The sequence below is a fragment of the Podarcis tiliguerta genome (assembly GCF_965153285.1).
Source record: "Podarcis tiliguerta genome assembly, chromosome: 13".
NCBI lineage: Eukaryota > Metazoa > Chordata > Lepidosauria > Squamata > Lacertidae > Podarcis > Podarcis tiliguerta.
The window spans coordinates 32903521-32923081 of record NC_139546.1 but is presented as its reverse complement, the minus strand read 5'-3'; the positions used below and the strand labels follow the sequence as shown (position 1 = coordinate 32923081).

The 19561-nt window shown below is 50.9% G+C and overlaps 1 protein-coding gene and 1 long non-coding RNA gene across 3 annotated transcripts in view; one reads left to right on the top strand and one right to left on the bottom strand.

The window, feature by feature from the left end:
• Positions 1–1119: 1119 nt before the first annotated feature.
• Positions 1120–19561, top strand: part of KREMEN2 (kringle containing transmembrane protein 2) — a 32177-nt gene continuing 13735 nt past the window's right edge. The window contains exons 1-3 of one of the 2 annotated variants that reach the window (XM_083411393.1): positions 1120–2576; positions 17172–17438; positions 18390–18514. In XM_083411393.1, coding sequence (XP_083267519.1) covers positions 2510–2576; positions 17172–17438; positions 18390–18514 — 459 coding nt within the window. In that variant the 5' untranslated portion in view covers positions 1120–2509. Of the gene's footprint in view, positions 2577–11737; positions 12385–17171; positions 17439–18389; positions 18515–19561 lie in introns of those variants that run through there. The other variant, XM_083411394.1, reaches the window with a different exon arrangement.
• Positions 8338–11815, bottom strand: LOC310663502. Its single transcript, XR_014504515.1, has 2 exons — positions 11751–11815; positions 8338–10778 (listed from the first exon to the last, which is right to left on the bottom strand). It is a non-coding gene; the product is annotated as an uncharacterized lncRNA (long non-coding RNA).

Here is a 19561-nt window from a genome sequence, read left to right as displayed (position 1 = left end):
GTGTACGTGTCTCTCCTTTGCTGGAGGTCTTCAAGAGGCTGAACAAGTGTCTGCCGAGGATGCTCCAAGCTCTGAATATTTTGCATCCAGCAGTGGATCAGGCTGCGTATCCTACAAGGCTCCCTCCAAACTCTCTGCTCACGTCTGCACCAGGGAACGATCCTGTGTGTATAATCCGCAATTCACTCTCTTCCTTATTACAAAAATTATGAAGTGAGAATCACTGAACCAGAGTGCTCTGGTTCCTCGTTCCCTTCAATACTGGGGTGGCGTTGACATGGGGTAATGAGAGCCAGCATCTCTAGGATTCGGCCTGCCTGATGCTCATTTTTTAAGTAGCTGGTGCTGAGTTTTAATTTAAAACCACTTCCTCTTCTCTCTTTAACCTTTAACGCAGGACTTTGTAGAAGGGGATGGGACATTGCTGGTACCCAGAGATGTTCCACCTTGATACACACCTTGAGGCCTGCTGGTCTTGGCTGCATACACAGCCCACCCATCAAAAGAGTGCCAAAGCGTGCTGGGAACTGTAGTTCGCCCCTCACTGAGCTAAAATTCCCAGCGCCCTTATCAAAGGCCAGTTCCCAGGATGCTTGCGGGGTGGGGGAATGTGCTCTGCATGCACAGTGTGTCCGCAGTCATTTAAGAAACGGGCTCCAGGAGGCATTAACCCTCCGGAGCTTGGGCCAGCGCTCCGTTTTAAAAAGAAGAGGTGCGGGGGCTCAAATGTTCTGGCAGTCAGCCTCACCCACCTTTCCCCCCTGATTCCAGACGCGTGAGGACGATGGCATGAAGAAAGAGAGAGAGAGAGAGATCAACTCTGCACGTGCTCAGAGGCACGCTCTCCTCACGTGTTCCGGGGCTTGAGGCCCAGCAGGAACAAAGTGGTTCTGGGCTGTGAGCTATGTCCCAAGTGAAGCCCTGGGCTGCCCAGCCTCCTCTCCCACCGGCTCGCCCCCAAACCGCACATCCTCTGGCCCCCTCCTTCCCCTCCTCTTCCCGCCCCGTCTCAGATTTCAAGGCCGCGCGCAGAGATGAGAGAGAAAGAGAGCGAGGCGGCCGCAAGGAAGTCGCGCCGAGAAGAGAAGCCTCCTCCTCCTCCTCTCGGCCCTCCCCTTCGGGATGGGACGTCCCAGGGGCGGCCGCCGGTCGGGGCGGGGAGATCTGCTGGGAGTGGGGTGGGGATGGCGGGGGAGCCGCCTTCTCTTCTGCCTCCGGCTGCCAGGGGAGCGAGCTGGGGGGAACAGAGAGCGGAGGGCGGCGGCGGCGGCAGCAACAGCAGTAAAAGCTGCCGAGCCAGGAACCGGCCCCGTCGAACAAGCGCCCAGCCGAGGGAGCTGCGGGGCTGCCGCTGCAGGTGGTTCCACCACGAGGGCGGCGGCTGCCCAGGCTCCTCTGTGGGCTGCCTGGGGCGGGTTCCGACTACTCGCCCCCCAGGAAAAGCCCGGACTACCACAGGTCCGCCTGGACGTAAGCAGAGCCACCGACTATTCCACTCGGGTTTGGTCCGCCTGCGAACTCCGGATCCGCTCTGGAGGTGGCGGGGAGAGGGCGGGGAGTAAGGATACGCTGAACACCGCCGCCTGACAGGCGCCGAGATCCCCTCCGGGATGGAAGGAACCCACCTGGTGAGCAAACCCGTCGTGGACAAGAATTGATCCACACACCATCCCTCGGGGCTCCGGAGAGACTCCAGACTTGCCCAAGGAGGGAGAAGGAGGCCGAGAAGGGATTGGTCGGAAGCCGAGAGAGGCGGAGAGGGGAGGAGAGAAAGAGAGATCCACGAGCATCACTTCTGGCAAGAGATCTACCAGATCCGAGATCTTACTCGGCGGCTGAAGCGGTGAAGAGAGCTGAGGCGGGTGAGGCGGGACCCCGTCCCGTCTGACCGCCGGATCCTCACCCAGGAAGACCGGGGGAGATGAGCCACCGCGCTCGGACTCTAGTGGATTCCAGATCCTTTGGGGACAGCCGGCTCGGAACGTGGCAGATCCGGAAGGATACCAGCTAAGCTTGGGCCCCGTCGAAGTGCGAGAGAAACTTCGCTTGGGACCCAAGGCGCCCTCGGGCTGCTGCACTTTCAGGACAGGAGAGGACAGTCGCCGCCCCACGGTGCCCCTTGGGGACCAGCGACATGTGATCCTTAGATCCTGCGGACAGATCAACGAGACCCTCTCCGACCCACCGACTGCTTGACAGCGACTTCCCCGGAGCAGGAAGAGGAGCAGAGGGGTATCCGAGCCCCTCGGATGCAATGGCTAGTTAGCAGGCTCCACCCGCGAGATCCCAGAAAACGACTGGATCGCCAGCGTCCTTCGCCGCCATCCATGCAGACCCTGGAAGATCCCGCCTAGATCCTCGATTGGCTGGCGCCGTGACAGTCCAGAGACACCCCTCTTGTCCCTTCCCTCCCCCAGCTGGGCTCTAGCTTGGGACCCTGGCTGTTCCTACACCCTTCAGGTGTGGGGCAGCCTGGGTGCACCGGGCAAAGGGGTGACACTGTCCAGAAATGCCCTGGGTGGTCTTTGGTCTGCTGTTGGTGCTTCTTCGAGGGTCGCGGGCTCTGCAGAGGGCAGGTGAGTGAGAACTGCGGAAGGGAAGGAGGGTCTGTGTATTTATATGTGCCTAATAGTGAGGGGCAGGGAGGGGGGTATTAGAGCCAGGGTCCTCTTCTCAGCTCTGGGAATGGGGGCTGGGGGAGCAGGGAGTGGCCAAGCATGGGGCAGGAGGGCTGGGAACCACGAAGAAAACCCAGAGGGAGCAGGGCAGGACTCCTGGGTCCCCTGTGTTAAAACTTGAAATGTATGTTGGGGGAGGCAAGACGGCCAGGACTCCTGGGTTCTCTTTGAGACTGATTCTACTGACTTGAGAAGCAGGACTCCTATATTGTCTCTGTCCCTTGAGGATGGGGGTCATGTGGAAGGGCAGGGAGTGGTCAAGGAGGGGGTACATGGTAGAGGGCTGCCGGTGCAAGAGTCCCATTGCACTGGTCCTTTAGCTGGCTGGCAGGGTGTGTGGGACTGATGGCCAGAGAGAGAGGAGGATGGCTGGAGCTGCCGTTGTGGTTGGCAGCATCAAGCCTTCCCTTGGCCTGGTAGGACCCCTTCTGTCTCCCTCCCCCCTCTCCCTCCCCCCTCCCAGCCTCCCTTGCTTGGCCCGATGAGCCCCCAGCCTCAAAGGCACAGTTCAGCGGCCACCTGTCCCGCCCGGCCCCGACGGCAGACAGACGGAGCCCAGCCGATTTCACACACTCAGCCCCTAGACAGCTGCTGGACCCCTGCCGCAGCAGAGAGAGAGAGAGAGAGAGAAGAGAAAGAGAAAGTGTCTGGGACAGATCCCCACCCCTGCAGTCCAGTTCTTCACCCACACTTTCTGGCCCAGGCGGCATCTGTCTCCCCACTTGCGTTTTGGCTGCCGTCCAGGATACCTGTCAGATGGGAATCCCAAGTGGCAGGAACTGGCTCAACAGGGTTGGGCTGGGTTATAATTGGGGAGGTAGGCTGCAGTCTGCAATGCTGCTGATGCTAGGGATCTGCTGGGGTGGGGTGGGGGGGTAGGAAGGGCCCCGCCTCCCCCCAGAGCAAGGTATGCTTTCCTTTCTTCATCCTCCCCCCAACCCAACTACTTTCAAAGATATTCATCAGCTTGACAAGCTATTCCAAGATTTGGGTCATAGAATCTGGGTCATAGAATCTCAGAGCTGGAAGGGACCATGAGGGGCATCGAGTCTCCAGCCCCCAATGTGAATCTCGAACCCACAACTCAGAGATTAAGAGTCTCATGCTTTATTGACCGAGCGCTCTCTCTCTTCTCTCTTCTTCATAACAGAACATTTTTGTGGGGAGGCTGTAAGCTGGATATTGTTGTTCCTTCAATGTCCCTGGCACTTTACAAAGAAAGAAATGGCAGGTCTCTGCCCCAACAATCATACAGTATAAAACAACAGATTCAAGTGTGGCAACAGAAGGGAGGAGGGGTAATTGGATGCAAGGGACATGCGGGGAAGAAAATGTGATTATTTCAGTGACGTATACTTAACTTTAGCTGCAGTAGGCAGAGTACGTGGACCAAAAGGTAATGCCAAAGGCTTGATGGAACAATAAGTTCTGTTTGTTTCCCCCAAGTGATTTTATCGATAGTAATGCAGGTAACAGGTTATGTTTTAATCGCCCCCCCCCCCCAAATAAAACCATGCCCTTTGATTTGGAGATTCATCTTTTGATCTGATCATAATCACCCCAAACATGTGCATATTCTGTTGTGGCACAGGCCAGGGAAGACATTCAGCGCATGCTTAGAGGTTCTTTTTCTTCTTTAAGATCACATGCGGGGGTACATTCTAGAGAGGCCATATCTTGGAGAAGGGGTCAACGTGGCATCTTCAGTAAAATAATAATAATAATCATAATAATAATCATAATCATAATCAGGGAACAGTGGTTGATGGGAAAAGCTCCCGGCTGAGACCCCGGGGAGCTGCTGCCTGTCTGAGTAGACAATACTGGGCTTGAGTCTGCACCCACATCATGCACTTAAATTGCATGGCTTTCCCCAAAGAATCATGAGAACAATAGTTTACCCTGCACAGGACTATGTCCCAGCACCCTTCACAAACTACAGCTCCCTGGGTTTTTGGGGGGAAGCCGTGTGCTTTCAGTGTGTGGTGTGAAAGCAGCCTGTGTCTGAGTCTGTAAAATTACCGGTAGGCAACTTCACAGGATAAGGTCTATCAGAGAAGCCCAGCTAATATGGGGATGTTCTGGGTCGAGGACCCCAGGGGCTTCACTAACTACGAACCCTGAAATGTGGGATCCTGGACTTTGGGGGTTGTAGTTAATGAAGCTGACGCCAGGGGTGCAGATGCCCCTCCTGGCAGGGGGGGGGGCGGTGGTGCACGGAAAAAGGGGGTTGGCTACTTTCTACCCACCCAGCAGGGTTCTAGATGCTGAATCTGGGCAATAATCAAATATCAGATGGTGACCATGTCTGGCATCTTTTTCTCTCTGGCACCTTTTAACAAAGGGATTTTTAAACTCTCCCTCCCCCCCAATCTCGACGCCACTTTCAAAGATAAACCTATACAGGGACTCTGAGGCAGAGTTGTGTACAGCCTCATGCAAGTATCTGTGGGGAGGGACACTCTCTGTCGCTGGAAGAGGACATCCCGAACCTGCCCCACCTGCTGCCCCCACAATCACACGTAGGCATCCGTCACCAGAACGAAGCCGTGGCTCTTCCCTGGCACAGCTCTGGAGTTGCCGTGCCTCTTGCCGGGTGCTGAGGGCATAGTGCAGCAATGCCCTTACCTGGATGGGCTTGGTGGGAGCTGCAGTCCAAAGCCACAAGGAGGGCACCAGTTTGGCAAAGGCTGCTGTAGGGCAAGGTTCATCAATGGGGTCCTCAGCCACACCAATTGAAACTGTCGTTGCCAATACCCTAGGCTGTGGCATGTGCTTGGTTGCTGTGGCGGTTTCTCTGCTTTGCAGACGTTCCCACGGTCCCTCAAAGGTTGGCAATCCCAAGTGTCAGGCTTAGACCAGAGAGACCTGGGTTCAAATTTCCCCACTCAGCCAAGAAGCTCAGTGAGTGACCTGAGGCCAAGTCATTCTCTATCTCAGCATAAGCTACACCACAGGGTTGTAGTGAGGATTAAAGGGTGGGTGGTGGTGGCAAAGGAGGATGTTGTAGGAATAAAATAAGCACAAAAACAGAGGTTCCTCTTCCAGAGAACATCTTTGAATGGTACATGAAGGAGGGCTCTACCCGTCACAGAGTCCCATCCTTCCCTGGAAATACTTCCCACCCTGCAAAGCAAGGCATTCTCTGCTGCATGGCAAGAATATATTCAGCACGTGAATCTTGCCTGCAAGGCAAGCAGCTGCTGTAGATTCTTTGCCGGTTGAACTTCTGCCTTTATATTGTGCGCTTGGAAAAGGCAGGACAAAATGCTGGCAACCCCTGTGGCTACAGAGCACAAAGCCCAGCTTGTTGTCTCTTTGTTCTTTTACTAGGATCAAAACCACAGTTTCTCTCCCATTTCCTTTTCAACAGGAAATGCTGGACAGTCCCTTTCAAATTTGCTTTTTTGTGTGTTTTCCCACGTTTGCGACGCTGGGCACAGAAAAGGCCAGCTGCAGTGCAGCAGACTGCCATGAGGGGGTGCTCTGGCTCAGGAGGCAGTTGAGCCTGTTCATTTCTGCTCTGTTCCCCATTCCCCCTTTATAACAGTGGTTTTAAACCTTTCATTTTCTTGTGAGGGTGCTGTCACTGACCACTCTCCTTAAACCAAGCATGTTTCTCTGTGTGTGAGCACAGTCATTGCATACAGAATCAATCAATACCCCTCTGATGTTTTTTCTTGACATATTGTCGCAAAAGGGGCAGATTCAGAGTGGCATAAGAAAGGTAAATTACTTTCTGCCTTTGTGGAATGTTGATGCTTTTGTAATTGTGAATACAGAACTGGGGTTAATTTATGCAGGAATATAGAATCATTAAGAATATAGTCTTTTTTTTTTTTTTAAGAAGACATATAAACTGATTGCCATCACCACATCCTGCACTAGTTAATTATGCTCACATATTTATTGTTGGGTGATCCCTATTGTGTGGTTTTGAGCAGGGAAGCCCAGGTGTGAAGGAAGGGTAGTTGTGGAGGATTTATTCCGTTACATACATTTGCCATTAGCGTTTATCAACCAGCTACTCCAGTCCCCTGGATAATTCCCATGTATGCAAACTAAGCTGATCTACTGCCTGTCATTAAGTTGGAGAAAAGAGGTGGGGAGAGGAAAAGGGGGGGGGAGCAACTTCTCAGATCCACATTGGTCAGGCTTGTTGAAATCCTTTCAAATCCTTTGAAATACAGTTTAAGTTTCACCCGCCCTGTATAAATGAGTCTACCGTGGCTACTTTTCTGTGGCCCATGGCTTCAGAGATGAGCTGCATCTTGTGGGCTTCCCCACCTCTTGTAGTTTGCAGAGTGCCTTAGATCTTCCCTGTTTACTCTGACCTCTGCATCCCATGGTCCTGTCGGTAGCTGACCCACATCATGGGGGAAGAGATATCTTGCAGATCAATTTCCAGCGGGGTGGAGTAGCAGGATGATTACCACACAACTAAAACTGTTTATTTTGTATCATAGGTTAGAAAAAAGCCCATTCCATTGTGTGCGCACAATAATAACTGTTGTTAGTACAGTGGTACCTCGAGTTAAGTACTTAATTCGTTTCGGAGGTCCGTACTTAACCTGAAACTGTTCTTAACCTGAAGCACCACTTTAGCTAATGGGGCCTCCTGCTGCTGCTGCGCCGCCCGAGCATGATTTCTGTTCTAATCCTGAAGCAAAGTTCTTAACCTGAAGCACTATTTCTAGGTTAGCAGAGTGTGTAACCTGAAGCGCATGTAACCTGAAGCGCATGTAACCCGAGGTACCACTGTATTAATATTATTTGCTTGTAAAGTGGCATCAACATGTGTAGCAGAGAAAAATGAAGGAGATGGGTCTCTGCCCCGAGGAGCATACAATCCAAAATTTGTCATAGAGGAGGTGACGGTAGGAGGGGTAGAAAAATGGAGGCAAAAGTAAACAGGGGAAGTATATCTGCTCTGTACAGTTACATGTACTTGGGCTTAGTTGCAGGAAGGGATAGGAACTAAGGGGCAGTGAGGATTGTCAGGGCAGGAATTTGGGGGCAAGGTGAGCAGGAGTGCCCCCAAACACAGCAGAGCTGGCTTACCATCATTTGAAGTGGGGCGTTCTGAGTGGCAGCTAGTGCCCATTGGAACTGGTGGGTCAGAAGGCAACTGACAGTAGGTGGAGCCAGGACTGCTGGCCCATTGGCATGGGTTTGCATAATGGATGGAGCAAGAGATCTTGGGCCTAGTGCTAAAGACCCATGGCTTGGCCATCTGGAATGCCCCTATTTTGGAGTAAGTGAAGCAATGCACATTACCATCAAAAGAGGTTGGCTTAATGGTCTTCCATCAGAGAAAAGGTGGGCTTTGAAGGAGGATTTGAAGGCACAGGGGTAGCATTCGAAAGATGCATTGGGTGGCAGTTCCAGGCATGAGGGGCAGCAAGGGAAAAAGGCTCTAGCCTGCAGAACCAGCGGTCAAGGATAAGGGGAGCAACATCTGAGGGATCACAGTTTCCCCATTCCTGTGCTGGGACAAAGGAGAAAGTCAATTCAGTTTGCATCTCAAGGCAATCATTTGCACCATCCAAAACAATATGCAAACTGAAGGAAGCAACCCTCCCAAAATTTGCACTTTTCCAAAGTTGGCAGTGCAGCTTTCCAGGCAAGTGCTGTGTACAAAAATGCACATGCTAGCATAAAGGGTACATAAGTGTGCACATGTTAGGGAAAAGAACTTACAAAAAATGCATTATATCAGGGGCAATTGCTTTGCAACAATGTACGTACATACTAGGCAAAATGGCATATAAACAAGTTGCATTAAAATGCTCGTGAATGTGCACGAGGACTTAAAAAAAACACGTAATTGTGAACTGATGTGCACATATGGAGAACTGAATATAAGTTAAGGAAAATGAGAAACTGAGAAAAGCCAAAACGGGCAGATTCACCCATCCCTATCCTACACTAAGGCATATTTTGCATTATGCTTTTAAGAGTTATTTTTAACCATAACAGCAAACACCTCCCATTTAGATCACTAGAGGACAACCTATTGCAAAAGTAAATTAACGTAGCATGCAGAACAGGAATTTCAGCAATGCAACAGATGCATTCAGGCAACAGCCCTTGGTTGGAGAATTGGCTTTTATTTATAACTCGCCATTCCGCCAAGGAGCTCTCCCCTTGTCCCATTTTATCTTCACAGCAGGCTTATGAAGCAGGCTTCTGGCTGAGAGAGATTGATGAGCCCTGAGAACTTCATAGCTGAGGGGGGATTTGAAGCTGGTCTCTCCCCAGTCCTAGGTTGCCAGTCTAACCACTGCACCAAATGATCATATTCCTGTTCTCATCTGTGAAATGTTAGAGAGTATTCCGTCTGTTGCATCCATTTATTAACTGACCAGGAACAAGACCTTGGGATCTTAGTGGATAGCTCCATGAAAATGTTGACCCAATATGTGGCAGCTGTGTGGTGCCATCGGGCAGGACTGTGGGGCAGAGGTCCAGAACCCCACACTCAGTAGAAGGAGCAGCCACCCACATGTGCAGCAGGGGTGGGGCTTGCTGAATTTCGAAACAAGGGGAAAAGCCATAACTCAGAGCACCAGCTTTTCATAAGGAAGGTTGCAGGTTCGATCCTGGCATCGCCAGGTAGGGCTGGCAGAGAGCCACACCCGAAAACCCTGGAGAGCTGCTGCCAGTCAGTGTTGGCACTATGGAGCTAGATGGGCCAACGGTCAGACTCGGGATAAGGCAGCTTCCTATGTTCCACAGCTGTGCTGATGTGGCAGACCTGCCATCCCAATACTGACATCACAACTTGTACCTGGCTGGCCCTGGAGCAGGGCAGGGCAAGGTGGGGGCTGTGAGGACTGCCCTGCCCCAGTGCTGCCTAGGTAAGCCATAGGAACAGCAATGTTGACCGCACAACTTTTTGTCTCTGCCCTGCAATTTTGTCTGCTACTGGTAATCGAAAGGAAGAGGGGGATGAGACGGTTTTAAATAAACGAAATAAAACACATGGCCATCTAGAGAGTTCCCCCACCCCCATAAGACCATTAAGTCCGGAGTGTGAAATGACCCACTGTGCACCCCATCCCTATCTCCAGTTTCCTTCCCCTCCTACACACCCTCGGCTGACACCTCCACATTTCCGTGCATCCCGAAAGCGGAGGTGGGACTCGCATTTCAGGGGCATATCCGGTGCTCTGGCCGTTCTGCTGCACTGAGATCCCCCAGACGACCTCTCTATTGAGCATTCCTCCAGATTTGTCTGTGGGGAGGTTATACATCGGAGAACATCCCTCCGGATTAGTTTGCACCAAGTTCATGTATAACTTCCCATCAATCGATCATTATCCCACCCTTTTCTTTGTCACTTTCCTTACCGCAGAGTATGTTTTGAAAAGTGGAATGATGTGGATTTGTTGCACCAGAACTCTTCAGTTGTGACAGTCTTAGTTTCTGGTATGTGATTGAATCTGTCCTGCAAAGGAGTTACATTTGGGAGGTGGCAGCTGTCTCTCTTTGGGGCTTTTATTGACGATCTGCCTCACATCCATGTCACTGAGTTTTCTCATTGTCAGGACGCTGAAAAGGGCATTAAACAAGGTCCATCTTCCCTCACTGGTCAGTCATGCCTCTGGGAAGCCCAAAATCAGGGCATGGGAGCACAAAAGCCCTCTCCCTCGTTATTGCCTTCCAGCTAGTGGTATTCAGTGGTACACTGCCTCTGCTCATGGAAGTTCCATGCAGCCATCATGGTTACTAGACAGGGATAGACTTATTTCTCCTGAGGGCCCAGCTAGATGTGACAGCAGGAGGGCAGCTGGCAGAAGGAGCTGGCTGCCTCAGGCGGTCGATGTGGAGGGATGTCAAACGGTAATGGCAGCTCCCCTAAGCTTGCTAACTGCTGCCCTCAGGTGCGAGGGAGAGAGCTTCCCAGTTGTGAGACCTGAAGTGAAATTTTGCTGTCGAAACTGTCAGCCTGCTTGGATTCTGGGTTGGGGAGAGAGGGGCACCTTCTTTGCCTCAGGAAGCAAAATGTCTTGGACCGGCCCCGTCATGCTTTCCCTCTCACACTGGGTTGCTGTAGCCGTACTATCCCCCTTTCCCAGCTTGCTTCCAGTGTTGCGGCTAAGAAGACAGAAATGTATTTGGAGCAACTGGCTGAGGTAGCAGTAAGCTGAGGGGAGGGGTCCACACAGCAGCTCATCGCTGCCTCTCTCCCATGTGTAAGGCAGAGTACACACCATACGACTTACCCCAAAGCATCCAGAGAACTGCAGGCCATTGAGGGTGCTGGGAACTGTAGCACCGTGAACCCTACAGTTCCCAGGATTCTCCGCAGTGCGCTTTATAAACATGATGTGCACACAGCCTGACCTCCCTTTTCACTTGTGAGCTGTACATACATGTGCATGATGGCTTCCTCACAGCCGGCCTCGTCTGAAACATCCCGAAGCCCCCCCCCCCCTTGCACCTTGCGGAGGAAGATTGGTAAGGGAAGGGTAAGCTGCCTTCTGAAGAACCTCACTGGTTTCTCAATCAAGGGCAAATGTCCAAGGAACTCCAGGGTCCCTGGAGTGGGGAGGAGAGAGCATGTGTGTGGACACATGCGCTCCCGCTCATCCTCACACGCCAGTTCCTAAAGGTGTGAAAGCGCCCTCGGCATCTACTTCTTTATATATTTATTGAAAGAAAGGCATTGCAAGTACTCTGGGAATTCTCCTCTGCCCCCTTCCCTATTGCTTCGCCGCGACAGGCTGTGGGCCTTTGGACAGCTGCAGCAGCTCCCCAACAGGAGGAAGTTCTCCACAATGGTACCGAAATAGCTAATCCCACGTTTGTCGGAATAGGGCTATTTCTCTCCCCCCCACCCCCCGGTGTGCGTTCCATTGCGTTTCTTCCACAATCCCAGGGCTCAAGAGAACAGAGAGCCCTGAGCCATTTGTCCCTCTGATGTCCCCCCCCCCGATCTCCAAGGCCACCTCACATTCATGCCCCCCCAACGCGCCCCGGTCCCCAATTCCACACTCCCCCCACCCCACCCCCGCCGCTAGGCCCAAGCAGCCTGTAGCGTCGAAGGGCCCAGCTGCCAACACTCACCACCTGTTAGACATCCAGGCTCCAGGCCTCTGTAGGCTTCAACGTCCGTCCGTCCCCACCAAGAGATCTCCCCCCCACCCCGCAATCCCTCCGCCCCCCTCCCCACCCACCCTTTTTTGCTTTATATCAACCACCTGTTTATTATGTTCTCAGCTATTTCCATCCCCGGCAACAGGTGGGGCCTGTCCCCCGGGGCTTCTGTCTGCTGGGCTGGAAAGGCGTCTGGTTACACCACCGAGAGGCTTCAGGCTCGGAGGCGGGGGGGGGGGGCAGTGGCAGGGAAGGCGAAGCGAGGCTCCTGGGCCTATTCCCAGCTGTGGAAGGACATTAATATGTCTGGGATAGAACAAGGCCGGCTAGGAGCCAGGACTCCTGGGTTCCCAGGGAGGGACAGGGCCCAGAGCGGCCGGTTCTCTTCGCCAGTTCGGATTACGGGCTTCCTTGCGTGGGGCACCTGAAGAACGCAGCCTGGCACTTGGCGTTATTTTGTTGGGAAGAAGGCTGGCCGCATCTGTGCCTATTGTCCTTTTTGAAATGGTACATGTGTGTGTAGTGTAATCAGGATTCTGCGTCGAGAAAATAAGCATTCTGCAACCTGGATTTGCTTCTGCTCTTCACGGGGAGGAGCAAGCAGGTAGGTAGGCAAGTCTCCCCTGTTGATTCCTGGACATGTCATGCTCTTATCCTCCAGATTAAACTTCTCTGGATTCTCTGCATTCCCAACACATGCAAACAACAGACCCCAATTCCCACAGCAAGAAAGGTACTCCTGAATATTCACACGGCCCCACCTTCCTGCTTCCTGATCCAGTATCTGTGCCTTCTTCAGACTGGTCTTTGTCTGCAGTGGAAGGAGGTGGCAGAAATCTGAGGTGGTCAAATAAGGGGCTGTACCCCACCAGGCTGCAGGTGAAGAATCAAACTTTGGGATTTTCAGCAGAGCAGATATTGGGCTGTGCCAGAATTTTTCTCCTTGAGGTGCTAGATTTTCCTTGCAAGGTGTTACATGGTCTGTTTGTTTTTTGCAGGAACATTTATTGACGCAGGACAGACCAAGACGTTTATCCCTGATGATAGGTTGCAGTTAGTCATGCCAGTGCAGGGGAAGAACTTTGCCCATGCTCAGAAGCACCCTGGCCCTCATTGTTACTATGCATTGCATGCTCTGGAGCTGGCCTGGCTATGGAAGCACGTTCCCTGAGGCAGTTGCTGGTGATTTGAGAGCAGGGCTAGAACCCATTCCCCCCCCCAGACTAAAAGTCCAGAGGGACCGACTGCTGACCTTGCTAGAGGTCAAAGAGCTGGATTGGAGGGGGGAGGCCTGTCCACCCCCCCCCTTGTGCTTTGCCTGCACTTGACTGTCTTGGCATGGCAGATTAAATGCGCCTTTGAACTCTTTGATCTTCCTCCACCCCCCCCCCCAATATAAGATCTAAAAGGGTCTCCTGTGTTTCTTTTGCCTGCAGCCAAGGCTCACACGACACCCTCCACACCGATTCCCTTTGAATCTTCAAAGCCTCTGCATGCTTTAACTGATTACACATTTAGCATCTCTAATCTCCTCTTGGCCCCCACCCGGGAGGCAGCCTTGGGACATGTCCCTCTTCTTTCAAGCTTGTCTTGTCACGCTTGCTCTGATGTTCCTCCAGCTCCACATTTCAGAGATTTGGGGGTGGGGTGGGGGTGGAAAGGAGGGGCAACTGGAGGTCTCTGGTGAACTGCCAGGGAAGACGAGAGCCCCTCTTCTTGGGCCCTTGGTCGCCCTGCACTCTTGGGCCCAAGCAGCCCTTGAATTGTAGGAGGAGAGGTAGGGTGGCCCAGGGGCACCACCAGGAGAATGACGAAGGGGGGTCTCCAAACGCAGTAAGGCTCACCTGCCATATTTTGAAACAAGCGAAGGGATACGGAATATTCATTGCCATCTCACTTAGTTCCCCCTCCACCTCATGTCCAGAGTCTAAAATTACCTAACTGCAGCTCTGGGTATGGGTGAGGGTGTATGAAATCCACAAGCTTCAGTCTCTGACTTGCCTGAATTTTATTTGTATTGTGTCGCCCTGTACATTTCTAAAAAAAAGTACCTAAATGGTATGTGTCATAAAAGGTAAGGGGGCTGGAAGCCCGCCCTTCTCTCCCTCCCGCCAGGAATTTGACCACTGGGTTGCTCAGGTTATTAGAACATCTCTAAACATTAGGCGCAAGAAACTGTGTTTTTCAACCCTGCTAACAACCGTGTTTCCCAGTGGAATTCACAGCCACCAGATATCAGAATCGCAGAGTTGGAAGGGACCACGAGGGTCATCTAGTCCAACCCCTGCAATGCAGGAATCTTTTGCCCAAGGTGGGGCTCAAACTCACAATCCTGAGATTAAGAGTCTTACACTCCACCAACTGAGATTTGTTGGTCTCTGATAGTATGAAAACTATCATCTGGTGACTCAGTAGGTTTTTTCAGGAAGCTGCTGCTCCCCATTAATCTTGAATCGCCAGACAAGATTGACAATGTATATTTAGAGCACATCTAATGCACATTTGAAGCACACAGCTGTCCCCCCCCCACAAAAATGAATTCTGGGAACTGTAGCTTATTAAGGGTGCTGGAAATTGTAGCTCTGTGAGGAAGGAAACTACAATTCTCAGGATTGGGGGGGAAGTAATATGTTTTAAATGTTCACTGAATGTGTTCTAATGTGGGTCAGGCCTTTTCCTTCAGAGGGGGCAGGAATTGCACCAGAATGCTCAACTTTTTTCAAAGCTGGTGAAACTGGCAAGGTTTCCTTCCCAGCCTTATCAGTTCTGCAGGGGCATGGGAGCAGCGGAAAGGGAGGATAGATTGCCTGAAGAAGCCAGATTCTTTATATCACTCAACCAAGAGACAGGTTAAAAGACAAGAAAAGCCATTCCCCAAATGTGTGGAGGGCAGGGAGGAAGTGGTGGGCGGGAGACTGAAATACACTTCTGATCAACTGCATCCTTTGAGAGGTGTCATGAAACCAACAAGGAGGTTGAGACGGGTGTGGAAATACGCCAGCAATCCCAAAATCTGATACAGGTGTATTTAAAATAGAATTTCAACATTCACTTACAAATAGTATGCAAAAGAGGCTCGCAAGGGCTTTAAAGGCTGCAATATTAAGACTCTTTTTATTGTGGGCGTATGCAGCAACATTCCGTTGATGTATTAGTAATGTGTTGGAAGTGGATTTATACTGGACCGTCCACACATCATCCCTCTTTCTCAGCTGTCCTGTGATGCTTCCCCAATGCGCTCGCATTAGTGCATCCAGATTTTAACTCTACCCATTCCATGCTCAGCATTTTGCCCATCGCCAGTCTCCACTCCCCCTTCTGCCCGGACAGCGCAAGTAAGTTGTGCTGTGCCACCATACTTCCTTTCATCCACTTTTAAAGATTGCACGTTTCAGCTGTGAATTTCTATGCAAAACCGTGTTAGTTTGCAGGGGGAGGAAACCGCAGAAGTGCCACTGTATGCGGCATCAACAGGAAGTACATGGAAATACAAGCTCCTGTGGCTCTGACCCCTCCTTGCTGCCATACTTTGTTTTTAAGTTTTTATCTTCAGGTTGTGATTGCTACGCTAACCATTAGCTCGTTTCCATTAAAAAATACCAAAAAAAAAAACCCCTCCACAGGAATTGGTGATTAAAGAAGCAAATTTAATTTAGCGCCTTGAAGGACCCAAAAAATAAAAATAAAAAATTGGAACATTTGTGGTATAATGAATTACAGGATTTCACAGGAAGCTTTAAATGCATGGGGTTTATGCAGTTAGTGTTTTTTTATTATTGAACCTGCCTTGGGACCTTAGGGTGAAGGGCAGGTAACAAACAAACAAACATCTCTGAGTGGACACAGAGCACTTTTCCCTCACAATTCATCTGTCAAATCTGGCCTTTGCCAATTACGAGTCACGCCTTCCAACTTTAGAGCATGGACTTGGATCCTCTGAGATCCAGGAATCTCTCCCTCTCTCTTTTGCTGTTAGAAATGAAGCGCTAAAAGTCAGGACCTGTGAGGTCTAAAGGACCTGGGGCAAGGCAATGGCTAACAGCAGAATTCTAAGGAAATTATCCCCGCTGATTTCAATGAGCCTTTCTTCTGCTTCAATATGCATGGATTGTGAGAGTGTGAGTTTTCATTAAGGCATGCCATGATTCAAACCTGTCAAGCAGAGTGCGTTTTTACAACTGCTGAATTATGTCGCACTGGTTACCATGCCAGTTCTGCAGACTGAAGCAATTGAATGGGCCCATCTGGGACAAGGAGATCCTGCAAGTAAACTAGTCCCAAGCCATGAAGGTCTTTAGGTACTAATAGTAACACCTTGAATTTGGCACAGTAGCCAACCAGCCACCAGTGCCCATCTCTGAACACAGGTGTTGTCTGCTGAGAAGGTCTCACCCCTGTCAGTAACCGTGTTGCAGCATTCTGCACCAAGTGCAAGGGGAAGCCCCACACAGAGTGCATTGCAGTAATCCAGTTCTGAAATTTCCAGGGCCTGAACTATTGTGCTTAAGCTGGTATAGGGTGGATGGAGACCCAGGTTTACATCCCCTCTTAGCCCTAAATCCTAGTAGATGATCTGGATCCAGCCACCATTTCTCAGCATTCCCTACTTCACAGGGTTGTTGGAAGGATAAAGTGTATGCATTTGCAACTGAGTGACTCAGGAGAAGAGTGGGATTTTCAATAGGACTATAGCATCTAGATCAAGGGAAGTAATAGTGCCACTGTATTCTGCTCTGGTCAGACCTCACCTGGAGTACTGTGTCCGGTTCTGGGCACCACAGTTCAAGAAGGACACTGACAAACTGGAACGTGTCCAGAGGAGGGCAACCAAAATGGTCAAAGGCCTGGAAACGATGCCTTATGAGGAACGGCTAAGGGAGCTGGGCATGTTTAGCCTGGAGAAGAGGAGGTTAAGGGGGGATATGATAGCCATGTTCAAATATATAAAAGGATGTCACATAGAGGAGGGAGAAAGGTTGTTTTCTGCTGCTCCAGAGAAGCGGACACGGAGCAATGGATCCAAACTACAAGAAAGAAGATTCCACCTAAACATTAGGAAGAACTTCCTGACAGTAAGAGCTGTTCGACAGTGGAATTTGCTGCCAAGGAGTGTGGTGGAGTCTCCTTCTTTGGAGGTCTTTAAGAGGCTTGACAACCATATGTCAGGAGTGCTCTGATGGTGTTTCCTGCTTGGCAGGGGGTTGGACTCGATGGCCCTTGTGGTCTCTTCCAACTCTATGATTCTATGATTCTATGATTCTATGAAATGCAATATGTAGATATATATATTGATACTGTCACCTCTTTGGGATGCCAGAGAGAAAGCCAGAGTGTGCAACGAGAAGATTTGTCTTGCTGACCAGCCCTCCCTTCTTCTCTCCTTGCCTGCAGAGCTGTCTGAATGTTTTATGGTGAATGGGGCCGATTACCGGGGGACGCAGAACAGGACCTCTCCCGGGAGCACGGGGCGGCCCTGCCTCTACTGGAACCAGACGCGAGAGCATGCCTACAACACCGCCAAGTACCCCAACGGCGAATGGGGCCTGGGCAGCCACAACTATTGTCGCAACCCGGACGGGGACGTACAGCCCTGGTGCTACATCTCGGAGAACGAGGAAGGCATCTACTGGAAGTATTGTGACATCCCAACCTGCCACAGTGAGTACAGGAGGCCTGGGTAGACTGTGTGTGTGTGTGTGTGTGTGTGAGAGAGAGAGAGAGAGAGAGAGATGGACTGGCTGAGTGCAGAAGTATGGTGGGAGGCACCAGTTGGGGAACCCCCAAAGGAACCCCTAGGAAAAGAAGGCTCAGAGCCAAGGGATTGGTGGTGGGATGGTGATGAGGGAGAAGAGGGAGCAGGCTGGGAGGTGGTGGTGTTGGAAGCTGAAGAGGCAACAGGATTCAGTGAGCAGGGAGAGACTCTGGAAGAGGGCAGTCCAGAATTAGAGGCGGAAGCAGAGGCTGGAGAGTAAGGGGCCAAAAGGCAGAGATGAGTCAGGCTGGTGAAGAAGCCGGGGGTCTCCCTCTCCTGCTGTGGCAAGCGCCGCTCCCCCTGGTCTCCCAGAACCAGAAGAGGTATGAATAGGGCGGAGCAAAGGCAGGCACACGACTGAGTCTCAGATTGCAGAGATGAGTCAGGCTGGTGAAGAAGCCAGGGGATCTTCCCCTCCTGCTGAAACCAGCTCCCCAGACCCTATCTGAGTCTCCCAATGAAGAGAATGGAGAGACAAGACAAAGGAGTCTAATGGAATGGCTGACCCAGGCCTGTAGAGAGCTTGTCTTGTTAGAATAAAGTTATAAACCCCAGTTAGCATAGCCCTCTGAGGCTTGGGGCAAGTGTATCCTGCTGCCCCCCACCTTACATGAGCCTGGGCTGACTCTCCAGATGACAGCTGAGGGGCCGTAGGCCTGAGGGAACTGGTCTGTCGCAGCAGTTGCAAAAGCATTAAGGCAGACAAACAGCTTTGTTTCTAATCGGTGCATGCCCCGTAACTTCATGGTGAAATTCTGTAACTTTTTATACAAGTGTTCCAGGGGGGTGGTGTTGGGGTTTTTGCTCTCTTGCCCTTCCAGACAACAAAAACACAATCACTTTGTCCTCCTCTCCAGTGCCAGGTTACGTCGGCTGCTTCTTAGATTCTGGGACCCCACCGGCCCTGAGTGGGAGCAGCGGCACCTCCACCAAGCTTACAGTGCAAGTTTGCCTCAGCTTCTGCCGCAAGCGGGGCTATAAGGTAAAGCTCTTTGTCAACCATGGGCATCTCACCTCACCTGGCCTGCCTAATAGCATCTTCAGGCTTATGGCCTGGTCTGATGTCGCAACTCTGCTGGAGTTAAGCGGATCTCGGCCTAGTCAGTGTGTGTCTTGGAGACCAGGAGTGAATCCGGTGTACACCAACTTGGAGTTCTATGGTAGAAAGCCTGGGGTATAAATTATGGGGTGTACTGAAGTAAGTTGTCTTCACAGTAGACCCTTTAAAACTAACAAACCTAAATTAATCGAGCCTATTCATTTCAGTGGGTATATTCTGAGTAGGACCAGTGCTTTTTTTCGGGGGGGGGGGCGCAGGGGTACGCATACCCCTAAACATTTTGTGAATCTTTTTATTTTTGTCCATTTGCTGTATTTATTTTCCTCAATTTTAACTATAAAATGGTGATTTTCTTGAGTCAAATTAAGAGTACCCCTAAACAGTATTTTAGAAAAAAAAGCACTGAGTAGGGCAAATACTAGGTACAACCCCAAATAAGCATCAACCCTACAGAAAAAGGTTTAGGGTTGTGTTCAGCTAAGTCTTATTCATAACAGACCCATAGAAACAAAAAATGAGTGCAAAGGCACTTGAGATGACTGGTCAGTATGTGAACACATCACCCCCTCCCATGGTATATTTAGAGGTGTTGTTGCATTTTTCTTTTAGTTACCCAGTCTCAAAAATTCAGATATAGGCCTGCAAGCATCTATTGGCCATTGCCTGTGTGTAGATGGTGGTGAAGCAAGCCATTGTGTGACTTTTCTTTATAAAATTTAATTTCAGCTGTGATGCATTTTTAAGCACTGCACAAGGCTGAGCGTACTTTCCTGCTCTGCTACTCCAGCCCTAGAGCATTAGCCGGTCTTTTTAACAAAACATTGATGAAGTTGCTGCTTTAAAATTCGCCCCAAAGCTTAAAAGAAATATCAGCCCCAATCTATTGCTTCATTCCCTTTGGTTATCAGATGACTCTGTGTTTTTCTAGAAGGGAGATTTACAGAGACACCCCTGCCGCTTATAAGAACA